At 42.3% G+C, this 20,783-nt stretch overlaps 1 protein-coding gene across 5 annotated transcripts in view; it reads left to right on the forward strand.

Moving 5' to 3' along the window:
* LOC149449247 (cohesin subunit SA-2-like) overlaps positions 1 to 20,783 on the forward strand; it is a 168,892-nt gene that overhangs the window by 81,752 nt on the left and 66,357 nt on the right. For 3 of the 5 annotated variants that reach the window (XM_089693529.1, XM_089693527.1, XM_089693526.1), the window contains exons 28-31: positions 837 to 982; positions 2,374 to 2,496; positions 9,817 to 10,007; positions 17,264 to 17,393. In XM_089693529.1, coding sequence (XP_089549655.1) covers positions 837 to 982; positions 2,374 to 2,496; positions 9,817 to 10,007; positions 17,264 to 17,393 — 590 coding nt within the window. Of the gene's footprint in view, positions 1 to 836; positions 983 to 2,373; positions 2,502 to 9,816; positions 10,008 to 17,263; positions 17,394 to 17,627; positions 17,959 to 20,783 lie in introns of those variants that run through there. The other 2 variants (XM_089693528.1, XM_089693530.1) reach the window with 2 other exon arrangements.

Here is a 20,783-nt window from a genome sequence, read left to right on the forward strand (position 1 = left end):
AATGATCAGATTATCATACAGCCACTCTAAAAATGTTTTTTGTTTATGCGATCTTTCTCATCATGTGTACTAGGGATAACACTAGATGTTCGAAAACTACCACTGGTGAAAATATCATTTATTACAGTATATTAGTATAATACAGAACACAAATGGTACAATAATATTGTATTAGGCTTATTTAGTAAGAAAAAGAGCAAGTGCAGTAACCCCTGGCAACCAATCAATTTAAATTCCAGTCAATTGACTTCAATTGTATTCTTATTAGCTGCTATGGGTTTCAGCATATTTGACTTCAAGTTTGCTTTTTGCACTGCCTTGCTGAATAATCTGGGACTAGCGCAATTAGTTAAAATATGTCAGCAGAAAGTGAGGGTGAATGCCAGTTACATTATGTACCATGTAAGGCAATAGATAATGATTTCCCTGAATCAGTGTCAGCTGTATGTCATATATGTAGAAATACAATGTACTTAGGAAGATTATCAGTTATCAGATTTGGCAGGCAGCTTCTATTTTGTGGCTTTTAATTGAAAGCACTAGAAGATAGAACTGTGTGTGATTTGTGACAGGATTGCATGTTTCCTGGCTGATCTAGAAACATAATTGAAAGCATGACTTATCATGTCGTCAGGCTTGTTATTAGAGGGATACAAATGCTTGCCATTTCATTCAGTGCATTGTAAATAGCCCCCCCTTGACACCGGGGAGGAAGGTCATTGAGAGACAGCTGAAAATGAACGCAAATTAACAAAACTGAATGTCCTTGTTCCTTAAAAAGACATGACCCGTCACAGCTCTGCTTTCTTTTTTCTGGCATGGTGATGTGATTGCAGCTGTTTCTGGAGCACAGAGAAGCACATGACAGTGCCACCCCGTCCCCTGCGTCATTCACTAACATAAAGGAGCTGGCTCGCCGCTTTTCTCTAACGTTTGGCATGGACCACGTGAAATGCAGAGAATCTATTGCTATGATGCACAAGTATGTGAAGTGGAGGTTTTCCCCTTACATTCACTATGCTATTTATACCATTACACAGCACTATGGACAAAGCTTTATTAGGCTGAGCCCTTTTAAAGTACATTGACCCTCATGTATGTGTGTTTAAAGTTTATCAAACACTTTTTGTTGTTCATAGCAACCAACCAGATTTTCTTCTGTCCTCCCCCACACTGCACTTCAAACATGAAAGGGAGCAAGAAAAAATGAGCTCAGACATTTTATGAAGGAGGTTCTGCAGTTTTCTAGCTGAGCAAAGTCAAACAAAGCAAAAGTTACCTGGCTGTAATGTTTATTATTATGTAATGTTTATTATCTTAAATTACAATGTAGGATTGAATATAGAATGTTGTATAAAACAGACAAAATTATATTTTGCATATGATAGTTTAGACTAAATTTACCCAGCAGATCCCTTTAGGGCTCATTCAGATCTTTGCATTTCAGTTACAAGAGCACCACGGTGTGTTGTGGTACCATTCATGCTGAATGGCACCCCACCACACTGGACAGTAGCGGCCAATAGAAAATGCACCACAGCACACCACTTTGGGGGAGATTCACCCAAAACCGGTGCACTCAGCGTCTGGCGCAGCTGTGCATGGTAGCCAATCAGCTTCTCTGCAGAGCTGCACCAGATTTTGCACTTTCCAGTTTTCGTAAATAACCTCCATAGTTTGAGTTTGCAGTGTGTCGCATAAAACAATTGGTGCATGTACAATTTTTACTGTGTAAAGTTGTACTGCCAGCCTGTTCAAAATGAATGAGCTGCCTTAACACAGTGCACTGTGGTGCATGGTAGTGTGAAAGGGTCCCAACTGTTTTGATGCAGTAAATAATGATTTTGACAACTGTCATTTTTCTGAAATTTGGCCCACACGGGGCGAACCCATCAGTGGATCCGCTTGCTCAGCGGGGGATCTCTCTGCTGATCCCCACTGAGCAAGCGGATGACAGGTCTGTGTCTGCTCCACTGCTGCAGAGCGGAAACAAACACAGCCTGCTGTCCTCTATGGGCGGTCAGATGGAAAAGGACCGCCTGTCCTTTTCATCCGACTGCCATATGATTAGACAGACTGAAGGGGAGCCATCTCTTTTTTGGCAGATCAAACGGATTGGATGTCGGCGGGTGTAAATGGACATGTGTCCACCGCCCCAGGTGGGCCCGATTGGAACATCCATGTGAAAGGAGCCAAAAGCAAATAGTACATTTCAGAAAAAGGTTGTTCAGCAATATGTTCATAGATATTTTGAAAAAGAAAACACATTTTTTTTTTTTTTTGCCTATACTTCTGTTTACTTTTACGAATTCTTCCAGAATGGTAAAATGTATTCATGTTAACTTTTTTATCTTTATTTTCCTATTTTGTCAGGCAAGGAATTGAATTTGCTTTCAAAGAGCTAGCAAAAGAAGGTCTACCACCTCCTAACTTGCCGTTCCTTGTCCTCATCAGTGAATTCTCCAATAAACTTCTTCGAGCTGACAAGAGGCTGGTGTAAGGTGTCTTTTCTGCATACAGGACATTTATGATAAAATAACATATGGGTTTCCATGATATTTACAGTGTAGACTGTACTATACCTTTCTTGGCACAATATGAATTCAAAGCCTCAGTACTGCTATAGCAGGGGTCTCCAAATGTTCTAAACAAAAGGCCAGTTAACGGTCTTTCAGACTTCAGGGGGGGCGGAAAGCAGGAAGTCAGAGAAGAAAATGTCCTGGCTTCACTAGGTGTAAACAACGCCAGATCTTTGGAATTAGGGGAGGAATCGTACCCCATTGTCAGTGTCAGTGGAAGGAATAGTTCTCCATCATTGGTGTCAATGGAAGGAATTGTGGCCCATTGTTGGTGTCAGTGGGAGGAATTGTGCCCCATCACTAGTGTTAGTGGGTGGAATAGTGGCTTGTCATTGGTGTCAGTGGGAGGAACAATGCCCCACCATTGGTGGTAATTGGCTGAATAGTTCCCCATGGTTGGTGTCATTGGAAGGAATTGTATCCCAGCACTGGTGTCAATGAGAGGAATTGTGCTCTACTGTAGGTGTCCGTGGAATGAATAGTGCCCAACTGCCGTGTCAGTGGAAGGAAGTGTGCTCTATTGCTTGTATTTTTGGAAGCAATTGTGCCCCATTTTAGGTGTAAGCGAGAGAAATAGTGCCACATTGTTAATGTCATTGGGAGGAATAGTGCTTCATTGTTAGTGATATTGGGTGGAATTGTATACTACCGTTCATGTAATTGGGAGGATTTGTGCTCGATTCTTAGTGTCAGAAATGATGTCCCAATGTTGGAATCAGTGGATGGAATAGTGCCCCAAGGGCTGGGTAAAAGCAAGTAAAGGGCCACATCCGGCCCCTGGGTTTCAGTTTGGAGGCCACTGTGCTGTGGCTCATATTTGTTTTTGTAAATACGATATATTGTGTTGACTAGTCATTGCAGGAAGCTGTAGACATACAACATTCACAGCTTAAAGCAACACCCCTCTGCTACGGTCACTTTTTTCCACAGAACATTTTTCTAGGCTTAACCTGGCGTGGAATATTGTACAAATATGTAAACAAGCTATTATGAGATTTCTTTACTTTTACTGATGAATATGGAAAAAATATGTGGCTTAAACTATGCAGGGAAAAGCCGCATCTTTTCATTTGCTGGCTCTAAGCACAGGCTAACTGTACCCTGTACTGTACTTAGGACCCATTTACACCACAATCTCTGCATTCACTGTGTGTTTCTGCAGGTGCGTTTACATGCGTTTTCAGTGTTTGAGTATTTTTTTCATTTATTTCCATAATTTTTTACTAAGGTACCTTTACACGTGTTTGTACACATTCATGCATGTTTGTGGTGTGTTTGTGTGCATTTACGCGCGTTTGTGATGTAGTAGTGCAAGAAAAATGTAGCATGCTGTACTTTTTTAAACGCACATAAGAGCACTGCAGTGGTATAAACTAGGCTCATTGGAATACATCTTGCATATATGTTTGTACTGCATTTAAAAATTCACCTGACTACTTTTTGTAGTTTTGACTACTTGTAAATGAACCCTAATAGTTAATCAGGTCATGACACTATGGTCGATGTATTATAACTGTAGGAACGGAAGGTGTCTGTTTCCCATAGCACTAAATTTTTGTAAAGCACTCCAAAAAAATCAGTGATTCTTAGCATAGTTACATATGGTAGGTCAGCCAATCATGATGCATAGAGCCCAGCTGCACACACTTGTTGAACAGATATATGGGACTGAATCTTGACAAAGTGTTGGCAAGCATGAAACAGCTGTTTACTTCTCACACCCCCCATGTCTCTCAGTCTTGGTATTCATAAGTACTTTCAAGTTTATTTCAGTTTATCAAATGTGCTTATCCTTTCTCTATATTTTATACTTCATAAGAATCCTATTGGTGGTTTGAATCCCATTGGTTTCTACTGAAATACCAGGTTTGTGTATCGTCCCTCAAGAAAAAATATTGTACAAAGAACCAACTATTGCTGCACCTGTCATGTAGAATGCACACTCACTAGACTGTATTCCTAGAAATATTTGTTTGCATAAATGTAATTAATGTATAACTAAAGGCAAAATGTTTTTCAATTTTGAACAGAGTGTAGAGGGACTAAAACTCTTGTCAGGTTTTTTTTGCTGCCTGTGTCCCCATTAGGTAGATTCACCATCTCTTTGTCATGTTTACTGTTGTCACTGAAAGTGAAAGAAAATTCCAAATCCTGTTTTTTTCCTCAGAAGATAATAGAGAGAGGAATGTTTCAGTGGGGATACTAGTTTTTTATTACGCTGGTGACAACCAGGGATTCCCTTGCTTTGGAGGGATTACCTCTCACTTCTGGCTATAGGACAGGCAAAGTGAAGGGGAATCTCCCCAATGGGGCACGTATTGAGAAAAAAAACTGACGGGTTATAACCCTCCCTTACTCTATCCAAAGTGAAAAAAAGTGTTGCCTTTAGTTCTTTTTTAAAGTGATACTAAGGGTTTATTTTTTTCTTTTTTAAAATAAGAAAACATGTCTATGCTTACCTGCTGTGTGTAGTGGTTTTGACTAGAACAGCCTGGATTCACCTCCTCTTGGGTCCCCCGCAGGCTCTCCTGGCTCCTCCTTTCTGTCGGGTGCCCCCCTAGCAAGCAACTTGCTGTGGGGGCACCCGCTGCTCCTTGTGTCCATTCACATACGGAGCCACGGCTTGGGTTCCCCCCTCTCTTCATTGACTGACTTGCTGTGATTTACAGCAGTGGGAGCCAATGGCTCCAGCTTGCTGTCTCAGCCAAAGAGAAGGCAGAGACCCTGGACCAAGGCTGTTGTGCACATTGCTGGATCACGATGAGGCTCCGGTAAGTATTGAGGGGGCTGGGGGCACTGCTGCACACAGGTTTTTTACCTTCATGCATAGAATGCATGAAGGTAAAAAACCTCAAGCCTTTACAACCACTTTAACTACATAAAATACATACATATGCACACATAACCCTAAAACGTTTGAAAATGGGTTTCATAGATGGTTTCCAAAACACATTCCAACAATACTATCACTGGAGTCTTTTTGTACTTGGTATATCAAGAACAGTTTTCCATTTGTATGAGTCCCATTGTATTAAATTCACTATTGTCTCTGGACTGAAATGAGCAGCAATTGCCAGAAGGCTGTATTGCATGTGTGCTTTAGTCTCACAGGTTCCACAATTTCATATGCATTTTAAGGAAAATACAGAAATTTCACCAGTGCTTCTGTAAGTTTGCAGCGACTCATCTACTGACAATAGAAATGTCAAATCAGACTACAATTCCTCTTAGGAAATAAGAACATTTCACGGCTCTATTAAGTCCAACTTGGTGTCATACATCAAATTACTGGTACAGGGATTATACTAGCTGTTTAGCTGACTTTGATGCTGTATTTTTTAGTATTTTAGAGTGACTAATGCTTCAGTTTCCCTGGATAGGAACATATACTCATGACTCATCTGTGTCATTTTGCAGTAATACTTGTATTACTTTAGAATATCTTCTTCCTGTGGAAGACAACTGCATAGATTCAATCCGACATCCTGCGTGCTGCTGATTGCCATTACCAAATTTCTACATGAACATGTGTACTTTGTGCTATGCATTGATAAAGATAAGTGTAATGCTTTACATTTTAAGTGTGAACATCTAGTTATACAGTATGACCTGATATTAGGGGAAGTGGAGAATTCTTTTTTAATTTAACTCAACTGTCTCCCTATTTTACTGCTGGGGTAGTAATGTACCTTTGCCTATCCTTTTAAGAGGATAATTTGTCTGCCATATACCTTTTCTGACATATCATCCAGTCCATATTATTGGTAATATGAAGAAAGATTAAACAGGTGACTGCATAAATACACATTTATCAGGTGTTTCATGTCATGTTATGACACTTAAAATGACATGGGTAGGATTTAGGAAATTAGCATGAATTGACCTGAAGGAAAATGCATAGGAAGGATTTAAAGTATATTTCCACTTTTGCAGTCAACTTTGTTTTTGTTCCCATTTACATAGCATAAGTAAAAAAAAAAAGTATGTCTCCCAGGAGGTGTCAGCGCATTTCTCTCCCCCAAAAAAATAAATCACTGTGATCTGTCCTAACAGAACATCTGGAACTAGCTGAAGCCAATTGTCATTAACCACTTGCCTACTGGGCACTTTTCCCCCCTTCCTACCCAGGCCAATTTTAAGCTTTCAGCACTGTCGCACTTTGAATGACAATTGCATGTAACACTGTACTCATATGAAATTTTTATAATTTTTTATCACACAAATAGAACTTTTTTTGGTGGTATTTAATCACCACTGGGTTTTTATTTTTTGCACTGTAAATGAAAAAAAAGCAAAAAATTTGAAAAAAAAAAGATTTTCTTTGTTTCTTTTGTTTTTCACTGATGAGGTGGCACTGATAGTTAGCACTGATGAGGCAGCGCTGATGAGGCGGCACTGGTGGGCATTGATGAGGAGGCACTGATGATGCACTGATATGCAGCAATGATGGGCACTGATTGGCGGCACTGACTGATAACACCGACTGGAGGCACTGACAGACTGCACTGACCGGCAGCACTGCTGGGTGGCACTGAAAGGCTGCACTGATAATCAGGGAACTGATCATCAGTGCCCTGATTATTAGTGCAGATCTCCCCTGTCACATTTGCCAGTTATCGGCGCAGCGTGAGGAAAGTGCAGCCGATAACCGGCAACTGTATTTACATTGTGTCATTGGACACAGCTGAAAACGTGGTAAAAGGCCGCTGTGATTGGCCTTTTACCTTAAAACGTGATCAACTGTGTCTGTAGGACACAGCGATCACCGACAGCGCCACGTGCGCACCGCTGGGGGCACGCAGGATTTGTGTTCTGGGAGGATGTCCATGGATGCCCTCCCAGAACTAGACAACCACGCTGTAGCCATCTTGGGTTGGGAAGCGGTTAACATTCAGTGCTTCTAAATGTTTAGAGCTCTGTTAGGTTGTGTTCAAATCTAGCTTACAACTGATGAGATATCTGCCAGCACAGTACAGAGAGGGTTAATTATGGCAAATACAGCTCACCAGCAACCCCCAAACAAAGTAGGAATTTACATTGATGGAATTTGCAGAAAAGAGCATCTAAAAAAGGTACGCTGCAATTTTTATATATTTTCCTAAAGTTATGCTGTGTGAATGGGGAAATGTAAGTGTTATTCCAATTGAGCTGCAAAAGCGGAAATTGTATGGGATGAACTGAAGGGAAATGGCATGGAATTGACTAAGGCTTCATGCACATAGCCATACAGGGTCCATCCACTTTATTATAAAGCTGGAGAGTGCAAAATCAGACTCACTTCTGCATAGAAACCAATCAGCCTCGAACCTCAGCTTGTTCAAATAAGCTTTGGCAATAAAACCTGGAAATTGATTGGTTTCGTTGCAGAAATGAGCCTGATTTTCACTCTCCAGTTTTAGTAAATAAACCTCACTGTGCAGAGCCTATGTACTGAAATTCCTGGGTCCCGCTGCAGCCACCCATTAGGATGTATTAGAAGTGGCTGGGGTTTTGTAAAGCAGCCCCCTGTACACTATCTGCATTTGGAGCATGCAGGTGCTTTACACAGCCCTCAGTGCTCAACCCCTACAGCCACCTCCCTTAATGTATCTCAGTGGGCGGCTATACATGGTGGCAGTGGTTCCTGGGAACATTAGTATGTAGGTGCAGGCTCTACATGCTGTACAACTCTTGTACAGTCGTGAGCATGAGGCCTAAAGGAAAATAGCATTGAAAAGACTTGAGGGAAAAGGCATGGGAAGGACTAAAGGAAAATAGTATGCAAAAAACTAAAGGGAAATAGTTTGAGAAAATTTTGAGGTAAATGGCATGGGAAATCTTTGAGAGAAGTGGCATGGAAAGGACTAAAAGGAAATAGCGTGTAATAAAATTGAGGGAGATGGCATGACAAAAAACTGAAGGAAATGGTATGGGAAATATTTTATGGAAATGGCATGGACAGGACTAAAAGGAAATAGCTTGGGAAAGACTTGAGGGAAATAGCATGAGAATGCATTAAAGGGTAACTCCACCTTTGTGGGGGGGGGGGGAACAAAAATTACAATTGTTACTCAAGTCATAGTGTAATTTAATGTTATTTAAAATTACCTTTCTTTTATAATCTGCAGCTACTGCAATTTTCTAGATAATGATTTGCAATATTGCAAGCGGGGCCTTCTGTAGACAGTTGGTGTACAGATTTTTCTTAGAAATGTAATTTCCTGCTTGTGTGATTGGCTCACAGATTTTCTCAGAAGTCTGCACTAAGATAGAAGTCAGATCTTAGGCATCCTCTGCAACATAAAGTTAATTTTTTGGTGAGATACTCCTAATCACTTCTACAGGGCTACAGGGGACCTTGCAACTTTCCTCAATAAAACACTCTAAGTGCATGAGCTGATTAATAATGAAAAAGTTACTCCCATTCAGATGCCCTCTGAACATTGACATAATGAAATAAACACCTTTTTCTCCAGAGCAGAAGCAGGTAGGAATCTGTAACAAGTTTGTCAAGATCTCTGCAAAATACATTGGCCACCCAGAAAGGATTGTTTTTTTCCCCAACAAAAAAGAGTTACTCTTTAAGGAATAGGCATTGAAAAGAAATGGCACAGAAAGACTTGAGTGAAATGGCATGGGAAAGGCTAGAAGGAAAAGGGCTTGAGAGTAACGTCATTATAAAAAAACCCCAAACAAATCATGCTAGGCTGAAAGGTATATACAGTAAGTATACAAGTTAAAGTGGTTGTAAAGGCTGACGGTTTTAGAAAGCATGAAGGTAAAAAACCTTCAGCATGCAGTTCCCCTGCAGCCCCCACCAGTACTTACCTGAGCCCAATGTGCACCAGAGTGGCTACTCTTCCAGATCTCTGCCTCTTCATTGGCTCAGAGACAACATTGGCTTCCACTACTATCAATCACAGGCAGTGAAGAGGAAGCGACCGAGCCCCATGTTGTGTGGCTTCTGGATACACAGAGCCGGGCTCCGGAGCGAGCACACATTGCTCTGGGGGCACTTGGCAGGGAGGAGGAACACAAAGTGCTAACCTGAGAATGGGAGGACTGGGGCTGCTCTGTCTAAAGTCCTTACAAAAATCAGGTAAGTATAACATGTTTGTTTTTTTGTTTTTATTTTTACAATGTAGGCCTTTTAATACCACTTTATGGATGGATATGTTGTTTGTGAGGTATAAACACTTTATTGACAGGCATTTTTTGTCAATATATTTTTTGCTCACACAAGCTTTTTCCTTAACAGGTATGGATACCTACAGAGGTTTGCCAATGGACAAATGCTGCATAAAGGATCTGAGTGGAATCCACTGGTTGTGTACAGTAATTCTCTGTTAGATAACCATGATGAAGAAAGTTCTGTAACAGGGAGTGCCTTTTCTAGAGACCATTTGATTTCAGGCACATCCCAACAGTTAAAAAGAAAATCAACGTATGGTAAGATTAGATTTCTGTTTTATTTTAAATATAACTGTCATCATCAGCACACCAGCACCCTTGCTACATGTCCAGACAGCTCAGTTTCTACTCTTGACACAGCCTTTACTTCAAGAGTTTCCTAAATAGAATGCAGTTAGCATTGTTTCACTGTTATTTAAGCCCTGATGAGGGGGAGTTTTTTGCCCATAAAGCATGTTGGCTACAGTTTCTTTTCTTGTTATCGGCAGTAAAGAATTATGAACGCTTGGCACTATGTTGCTCGGTTTCATGTGGATTTCTCAATCCAGCTGGCCTCCCATCTTGTGGAGCTGCTGAGGTCATTTCCATCAAGTATCACTGACACTTTTTGTTTGATGGGTGAAAAATCAGAATCCAATGCCTCATATCTGCTTCTTATTGGTTTCTGTTGCTGACCCTCCCTCTCCCAGTCAGAGTACTGCTGTACAAGGGATGATATAAAGACAGATGCAGGTACTTATGCTAGCTGTATGAAAATATACATTTAAATATTAAAAAAAAAATTAGGGAGCAAACAACTTTTTGCAGAGTTAGATTGGTCCAGCTTGGACCAATGCAAATATGCATGTTCCATATGTGGTTGTTCCGGGTGGAAGTACAGAATCACTGTTTAATTTGGCAACTATGTGGCAAATGAGGTTTAATGTTGATAAATGTAAGGTTATGCACTTGGGGGCTAAGAATATGCATGCATCATACATACTGGGGGGGGATACAACTGGGGGAATCAATGGTGGAGAAGGATCTGGGATTTCTGGTAGATCGCAAGCTTAAAAAAGACCTGCAATGCCAAGCTACGGTTTCTAAAGTGAGCAAAATCCTCTCTTGTGTTAAAAGAGGTATAGACTCCAGAGAGAGAGAGATATCACATTACCCCTGTACAAATCATTAGTAATACCTTATCTGGAATATGCAGTTCAGTTTTGGCACCAATTCACAAAAAGAACATTGGGGAACTGGAGAAAGTACAGAGAAGGGCAACCAAACTGATAAGAGGCATGGAGGAGATCAGCTATGAGGAAAGATTAGAGGAACTGAATTTATTCTCTCTTGAGAAGAGGAGATTAAGGGGGGATATGATAAACATGTATAAATACATCAGTGGTTCATATAGTGAACTCGGTGTAGAGCTATTCACCCTGAGGTCATCACAGAGGACAAGGGGGCACTCTTTACGTCTGGAGGAAAATAAATTTAATCTCCAAACACGGAAAGGTTTCTCCACAGAGCTGTGAAAATGTGGAATAGATTCCCTCAAGAGTTGGTTCTGGCTAGCTCAGTGGATTGCTTCAAACAAGGCCTGGATTATTTCTTAGATACACAGAATATAACTGGTTACTAACATTTATAGGTAAAGTTGATCCAGGGAATATCCAATTACCTCTCGGGGGATCAGGAAGGAATTTGTTTCCCAGCAGGAGCAAATTGGATCATGCTTTGCTGGGTTTTTTTTGCCTTCCGCTGGATCAACTGTGGGTATAGGATTATAACTTTTTTTTTTTTTTGGTATGGTTGAACTGGATGGACTTTTGTCTTTTTTCAGCCAGACTAACTGTAACTATGTAATAGCCACCGCTACTACAGTGATCCTTGTTGTCTCCCAATTTCTCTGTAGAGCGGCTGCCATACTGAATAGCGTATGCAGTGAGCTCTTTAATTGGATGAGGTGGAGACCATGACATCATCTCCTCCCACCTCTTTGAATCAGATAACACTTTGCATTCATTGAGAAAACTGCAAGGCCTTCTCTGAGTAGTACCTGTGTCAAGTTGGTAGCCACTTGGCACAGGGCCCAGAAGACAGAGGGGATCACTATAGTAGCTACAACAGTGATTCTCAACTTCCACAGGGATTGGCTAGGTATGACACATGCATATATACATTGGTCCTGGAGCAATGTAACTCTGCAAAAAAGTCCATAACTGGAATTCAGCTTTAGAACTAATTAGGTCCTGGTTACAAATTATATAACCGACTTTCTGGACTGTGTTGGTGCTCTGCTCCTCTTTCATTTGACATAGAAAGAGCTAGTTACAGCCAGACTTATAAAGGTATCTAAATATTTGTCTTAAAGCAAAACGTCTGGCAAAATCTATTTCTAGTTTTGGATAGAGTTGGAAAGGCAGACTTTTGGCTGAAATTCTACTTTAAATGATAATTATGAAGGCTTCTGTGTGCCACATTTACACTTCTCCTATTTAGATTTACTGCAGTGTTTGAGATCAGAGAGTTGACAGGGCTACAGCTATCAGACTGAAAGTGGCTATTGTCTCTCTGGTTCAGGCTGAAGGGTTAAAAAGAAGTAAAGCTAAATAAAGGATCATAAACATTTGTGCATTTTCCTGCTTTATAACACGATTCTTACCCGGGGAAACTTCAAACACACCTGTTGCCTATGTAGGCTGTTTAAAGTATTGTTTAAAAAACATTCTGGTACAGCACTGTGTGCAGTCAGGACTGGTACCAGCATAGCCGCCTTAGCGCACCAGGATAGGTGGGGGGCAGTAAAATCTGCACCCTAGTGCTGCACCCTCAGTCCTACCGGTCACAGCATGGAAGTTTTAATATGCTTTACCAGCCAGCTGCCCATAGCCAGTGAGGGGAAGCAAGGAGTGCATAACTCCAACCCTCATTACACTGCTGTGTGGCAGTTCAGCACAGCCCACATTTTCAATTCTGTATGACATCCTTCATGCTACGCTCCTTCACATTACGGGTCCAGCGTGAAGGAGGTACCAGTGCATATTTAAGCAGTGAAGGGATGTGGTGAGTGAATAAACCAATCCCTTCATCACACATGCCAACCAGAGGCAGCTTGATTAAAATTTTAAATGCAGCATTACATCTTTCACTATGCAGCCCATCACATAACGTGCGGGTGACAGGAGGATGGTGGGGCAGCAAAATGCACCTGTATAGACAAAAACGCTTACGCCAGCCCTGGGTGCAATGAGTTTTGTTACAGGTGCCTCTAACACTGAATTATTACCAGTGATACTGTATGTTAACGTGCTCTTTAATTATAGTGAAGGAAGACCTCCTCCACTCAGTACCTCACTTACCGCCCACGAGATTGCCACTCATCTCCATAGCAAGATTGACGCAATCCGCAAGGACATAGTCAACTTGCAGTCTACCTCCCCATCTAGCCTCCCCCCTTCCATCACCCTCTCATCTCTCCCCTCCTCTGACCTTGCAACGGCACTGCCCCCCACCACACCCAAGGCCCTGCCTACCGTAACCCCCCCATCACTGCACTCCTTCAGCCCTACTACCACTGAGGAAGTCACCAGAGTCTTCTCAGAAGCCCGCCTCACTACCTGCCCCCTGGACCCTATCCCCTCTCAACTCCTCCGGTCACCCCCCTCTTCCCTCATCCGCTCCCTTACCCACATCTTCAATCTCTCCCTCGCTACTGGCGTCTTCCCCTCCCCCCTAAAACATGCGCACATCACCCCCATACTCAAAAAGCCCTCCCTGGACTCCACTGACCTCAACAACCTCAGACCAATTTCCCTACTGCCACTCACGTCCAAGCTCCTTGAGCGCTTGGTCTACGATCGCCTAAGCGCCCACCTAACTGACAACAACCTCCTTGACCCACTACAGTCCGGCTTCCGTCCCCTACACTCCACCGAAACTGCCCTCCTCAAAATCACCAACGATCTACTAACCGCCAAAGCCAAAGGCGACTACTCTGTCCTCCTTCTCCTAGACCTCTCTGCGGCCTTTGACACAGTCGACCACCCCCTCCTCCTTAATAAACTACTCTCCCTTGGCATCAGAGACACCGCTCTCTCCTGGTTCTCCTCCTACCTATCCCAACGCTCCTTCAGCGTTTGCTACAACGGCGCCACCTCCTCTTCCCTCCCCCTCTCTGTTGGGGTCCCCCAGGGCTCTGTCCTTGGACCCCTTCTCTTCTCCATCTACACCTCCTCCCTTGGCAAACTCATACACTCCCACGGCTTCAACTACCACCTCTATGCTGATGATACTCAAATCTACCTATCCACCCCTCACCTCACCCCCACATTCTCCGCCCGCATCACTCACCTCCTAAACGACATCTCTGACTGGATGTCGCTCCATTTCCTCAAACTCAACCTCTCCAAAACCGAGCTTCTCGTCTTTCCCCCTTCCCGTGCCCCCCCCCCCATCCTTTCCATCACTACCAACAACACCACCATCAATCCCGCCCCGCAAGCCAAGGTCCTTGGCGTCATTCTGGACTCAAACCTTTCCTTTCAACCTCATATCAAATCTCTCACAAACTCATGCAGGCTCCACCTCCGGAACATCTCCAAGATACGCTCCTTCCTTACCCCAGACACCACTAAACTACTCGTTCACTCCCTGATTATCTCACGCCTTGACTACTGCAACTCCCTCCTCACCGGCCTACCCCAGTGCAAACTCACCCCGCTTCAGACCATCCTGAACTCAGCTGCCAGACTCATCCACCTCACCAGCCGCTCCACCTCTGCCACCCCCCTCTGCCTCTCCCTCCACTGGCTCCCCATTGCCCAACGCATTAAATTCAAACTGCTCACTCTGACCTATAAAGCCATTCACAACACTGCCCCTAACTACCTCACCGACCTGATTCCCAGATACCACCCTACCCGTACCCTTCGCTCTTCACAGGACCTCCTTCTATCTTGCTCCCTGGTCTCCTCCTCCCACGCACGACTGCAAGACTTCTCCAGGTCCTCCCCCATCCTCTGGAACTCACTACCCCAACCCATCAGACTGTCACCTTCCCTCCTCACCTTCAGGCGCTCCCTGAAAACCCACCTCTTCAGGGAAGCCTACCCCACCCTCACCTAACAGCCGCTGCCCTTCCCTCCTCCTTCCACTCCATCCCCCACAGCCATTTCCTCCTGTACCTCTACCCCCTCCCTCCTAGATTGTAAGCTCGAAAGAGTAGGGCCCTCTTACCCCTTGTGTGCTGTTTGATGTTACTGTACTGTTTCATGTATTGTCCCCCCTCTATTGTACAGCGCTGAGCAAACCCTTTGGCGCTATATAAACTCGATAAATAAATAAATAAATAATAAGACCTACTTCTTCTTTAAGGTTTTATTTCAACATTTCAGGAAAATGCATTCATGCAAGTGCTGGACAACACCTATCAGTGTGTGTGAGAATGCATGCAAAATCCTAATGTGCTCATTAATGTAAACCAGTATTCAGAGGGCAAATATATTATTTTCATATCTAATCCTTTACAGTTTAAAAAATGTAAGCTGAATATGCAAAATTTGAATAGGCCCAGTTGTGAGGGGGACCTGTATTGTTCACCAATGTGTACAAAATTAATATTATAGGTAAAATTCATGCAACCTCTGCCGAGTTTAAGCAGAAGTTGTCCTTTATTTGCTTCCATTGTTCCTGGGCAGAGTCTTGGATCTTCCTAAGCCCAATCTCCTGTCATTCAGCTTTGGAGTGCCAGAGCTTCTGTACCTATTAGTTTCTGGTAGTGGTGCACCGAAATGAACATTCTGGTGCCGAAACTGATCTTGAAAATTCAGAATGCAGGTGGCCGAAAACAGAACCAAAATGTCTGCGTATGTGGGGGTGGAGAGGCTCCAATTTTTTTTTTTTTGTATTTTTTTTTTTTTTTACTTTCGTGTGTGTGTGTATATATATATATATATATATATGTATGTATATATGTGTATATATATGTATATAATTTTTTTTTAACATGATTTTAGTGCTATCACATAGAGGGACCAATAGTTTCCTATGTGATAGCATATGAGTGACAGGTCCTCTTTGTTTCATGGAGGGGGTGGGGGGCAGTATGTGCAAGGAGGGGACAGGAGAGGAGCAGTTTATACAGAGAGGCTCCCTCTCTGGCTTTCACTATATGTCAGTGCCAATTTTTAATTGCAATTGTTGGCTTTTTTTTTTCTTCACTATAGCTCACAGAATTAGCTGTCACTTTCCTCGGAGCTAAAGGAAACTTTGTTTCTTTTATCTCGGGAAAGAAACTAAAAGGAAACGTTGTTTCTTTTAACTCGGGGGAAAGTGAGCTATAGTGAAGAAAAAAAAAATCCAGTAAATACATTTAAAAACCGTCACTGACATATACTGACAGCCAGTCACTGTATACACTGCTCCTCTCCAGCTGTCCCCCCCACCCCCCCACATCTGCAGTACACACAGTCTCCTGTATCGGCACCTGTATTGGCTAATTTTTTCCTATTGGCAAAATGCCGAAATTTTGGTTCATCCCTTGTTTCTGGCATTTGACACTGGGGCTGGGTATCATAACTCTCCATGACAAAAAAAGAAGTCTAGCCACTCTATTCAGTCTCTTTGTGCTTGGATATCTTTTGAATTATAGATGCAGGTTGTGTAAACACAGGTACTATCAGACACCACAAAGTGCATGGACATTTGAGATGCTGAACACTAGCTTTTGTCCAAGGTTTCAATCAGACAAAGCAAGCCAGAGTTGTCAGGATAAATCACTCCTTTGAACCATTCATTTGTATACGTACACTTGAGCTTCAGCTACTAAGCTTGTGGGCTCTTTAGTATGTTAGTATGTTTTTCTTTAGTCCTGACCATAATAAATGAAGGTAAACAAAACCAAGATAAATTCCCTTTATAATGGAATCTCAAAGAAAAAACAAAGTTTTAGTAACATTTAGAAGTGCCCATTCACATATATGCGGATTGGATGCGCTTTGACATGAAAAAACATTGCTTCCTTTGGTGCCTGTTCACATATGCCCAGTGCACTTGTGGTGCTGATTCAGTGCAGTTTGAAAAAGAACCATGTATGATTTCTGAGCAGTGCCTTTAGGTTCAGGTGTGGATTACAAGCTACTGACTTCTATGGGAACCATTTCTAAAGTGCATATGTGTGAACAGGATAAAATCCTGAGCAAATCCTATCCTGAACGTGATGTAACCCTGACATGAACCGCTGAACAACTACTGTATCAATTAGCTGTGAAACCTGAGCTTCAATATACACTGCACATGTTGAATCCACTCTTATGTGAAAGATAGTTGCTGTTGTTTTTGTATGTCTACAAGAATGTTCTTGAGGTTTCTGGCCCATGTGGGTAGGTTGTTTTTGACACCATACTGCTTCTGTGTGTGGTATCTGAAAATGATATGAAACATGTTTTTCTCAATACTGGTGACTCACTGATACAGTTCAGGCTTGTGACCAAGCACTGGGTAATGCGTGTTTACAGTTCTACACTCTGTTACAGAGCACATTCCGGGAAACAGCATGGGAGACAAGGGTGCATTTCATGAACAGAACTCCCATTATTCCGCTAAAAGCAAGAGACCAGGAATACTTCAAGAGCAGACATTGGAAGACATTTCACCAGTGAAAAGGTAACTAGATATTACAGAAAGCGCAGTCACTAAATAATAAACCCAAAAACAAACACTAGCTGGAATTACTTGAGTGATATTTCTATATTTCCCTCAAAGTCCTATAATAGTAGATATTTATCCTATTTTGGTGTACCTTCCTCTCACCAGGTCTCTGACTCTAACAATGGTTTGTTTTCCTAAAGTGACACTAAACACACACACTGATTAATTTCTATTATTATTATTATACAGGATTTATATAGCTCCAGCAGTTTGCGCAGCAATTTACAAAATGAAGATAGACATTACAGTTACAATACAATTTGGTACAAGCGCAAACAGAGGGCCCTGCTCGTTAGAGCTTACAATCTACATTATCCCTTCTTTCTGTGAATGAATGATGGAACTGTAATTGTTTTTAATAAAAAAAAATATAAGTACCTTTTTCCTAATCAATATACAGTACATCTGTCACATGGCCTGGCTCTTTTTTTAGCTTGTGTACAACGAAACATACGCAAGAGGAGCTTCTAGTCCTCTGCTGCTTGTCACATGTTCAAAATAATAAATAGTAATAACATTGTGTTGGTGGATTTCTGCCAGTCATGCCTCCCCGGCCTGTGTCTTAAAATAAGAGGAAGGTGAAGTCCCCATCAATCAAGATGTATCCTACCCCCATTGTGTTTAGCTGGTTAGCGGGCATGGAGAAGGAGGGAGGCAGTGGAATGTCATTTACCACTGTTCATACGGCCATGTGTGTGACTTTATAGTCCCATGGGTTGCTCAGATGTGACAGAGAGGAATTGCTCAGCTTAGAAACTCACTGAAAACGGACCATGTGCTAAGCTGCAAACACTGCTCTACAAAATCCTCAGCTTGATTGGGGATATGGACAGAATGGGGAGATAGAGAACAGCAGAATCAACCAGTTTTTTTTGCAGAATACAGAAAATGAATCCCATAGTGACTTAGTGAGTATGAACAGAATGTAATACAGCATTTCTTGATAGTTTTTATGATGTGGGTTTAGTGACACTTTAACCTAAAGCTGTATTCACTCTTGAGCCGAGTGTCTTTGGTCTTTTTTTGTTAATGTTTGTACAAGTGTTTTTGCACTTTTTTGGGGGGCATCTGAGGGGCGTCTGTTTTTATAAACTATTTTTAGCCAATGGAAAGCTAGTTACTATGGGAAAAAGTACGGTAAGGGCATTTTGCCTATTTGCCTATTTTTCTACACATGGTTTTCATGTGCTCCTACTAAAGTCTATTGAGGCCAAAAATGTTTGAAGCTTGTAGCTCAAACAAAGCTTATCTACTTCAAGTAAAACACTAAACTCAGGTGTGACACACAGGCACAATTGAAAGCCATGGGATTTTGAATGTTGAGTTTTTTGGAGCTTCGAGGTGTGATAGGAGGCTAATTGGTCACAAAGAAAGCCCTCTTCTAAGTAGAGAGCAACAGACTGCTATACAGTGCTTCACCACCAGTCTAGAGTGGTTTTATACATACATTGCTCAAAAAAATTAAAGGAACACTTTTTGATCAAAGTATAGCATCAAGTCAATTAAACTCCTGGGATATTGATCTGGTCCGTTAAGTAGCAGAGGGGGTTTTTAATCAGTTTCAGTTGCTTTGGTGTTAATGAAATTAACAACAGGTGCACTAGATGGGAAACAATGAGACAACCCCCACAACAGGAATGGTTTTACAGGTGGAGGCCACTGACTTTTTTTTTCCTACTCATCTTTTAAGACTGTTTTTACTAGTTTTGCATTTGGCTAGGGTCAGTGTTACTACTGATAGCATGAGGTGATACCTGGACCCTACAGAGGTTGTACAGGCAACCCAACTCCGCCAGGATGGCACATTAATACGTGCCATTGCCAGAAGGTTTGATGTGTCTCCCAGCACAGTTTCAAGAGCATATAGGAGATTCCAGGAGACAGGCAGTTACTCTAGGAAAGCTGGACAGGGCCATAGAAGGTCCTTAACCCATCAGCAGGACCGGTATCTATTCCTTTGTGCAAGGAGCAACAGGATGAGCACTGCCAGAGCCCTACAAAATGATCTCCATCAGGCCACTGGTGTGAATGTCTCTGACCAAACAATCAGAAACAGACTTCATGAGGGTGGCCTGAGGTCCCAACGTCCTGTAGGGGGCCCTGTGCTCACTGCCCAGCACCATAGAGCTTGATTGGCATTTGCTATTGAACACCAGAATTGGCAGGTCCGCCACTGGTGCCCTGTGCTTTTCACAGTTGAGAGCAGGTTCACCCTGAGCACATGTGAAAGACATGAAAGGGTCTGGAGAAGCCGTGGAGAACATTATGCTGCCTGTAACATCATTCAGCATGACCATTTTGGTGGTGGGCCAGTGATGGTCTGGGGAGGCATATCCATGGAGGGACGCACAGACCTCTACAGGCTAGACAATGGCACCCTGACTGCCATTAGATGTTGTGATGAAATCCTGGGACCAATTGTCAGACCCTACACTGGTGCAGTAGGTCCTGGGTTCCTGCTGGTGCATAACAATGCCCGGCCTCATGTGGGAAGAGTATACAGGCAGGTCCTGGAGGATGAAGGAATTGATACCATTGAATGGCCCCCACGCTCGCCTGACCTAAATCCAATAGAACACCTCTGGGATATCATGGGAGCCATACAAACTACTGAGTACCATTTTGAGTTGCTGCAATGAAATTTCAGCAAAATGGACTAGCCTGCTGCATAATTTTTTCACTTTGATTTTCAGGGTGTCGTTGAATTCAGTCCTGTACGTTGATCATTTTCATTTCCATCAAATTATGGGGCATCCTTACATTCCTAACACATTACCCAGTTCATATTTGTATAGATATCCAGCATGATAGTTTTCCTCATTGAGATCTGATGTGTTTTCGAAGTGTTCCTTTATTTTTTTTGAGCAGTGTATTTTCTTTGGACTGAAATAAATCAACTTTTTTTTTTTGCATGTTTTTTTACCCATCATAGGAGCTATCAGCTAATTTTCATGTATTTTTTTATAATTTATCTTTTTAGCCTACTGAAAATAAGTCTATTCATAGAGGTCTATTTATATGGGTCAACAGCTCAAGCTGAAATGATTCGTTTCAGTGACTCATCTTTACCAGATGGCTCAGTCTGAGGTTTTAGGGCCAATTCACACTAGTGCATTGATCTGTGTTTCAGCACAGCTGTAAATCGCAGATCAGTGGAAGGACATGTGAAAAACAATAATTTCCAATGTGTCCTATTCACTCCATAATGCTGCGTTGACCTGCGTTGCGCTTAAATGCAACACGTATGCATTTTAGGGCAATGCAATGGATATAAGCGGATGTCAACACAATGCACAGGATATCCTGTGAAAATGCAGTACGCTTTAACGCACACTAGAATGCATG

The sequence above is a fragment of the Staurois parvus genome, unplaced genomic scaffold (genome assembly GCF_062004578.1).
Source record: "Staurois parvus isolate SC_StPar_1 unplaced genomic scaffold, SC_StPar_1.0 ptg000634l, whole genome shotgun sequence".
NCBI lineage: Eukaryota > Metazoa > Chordata > Amphibia > Anura > Ranidae > Staurois > Staurois parvus.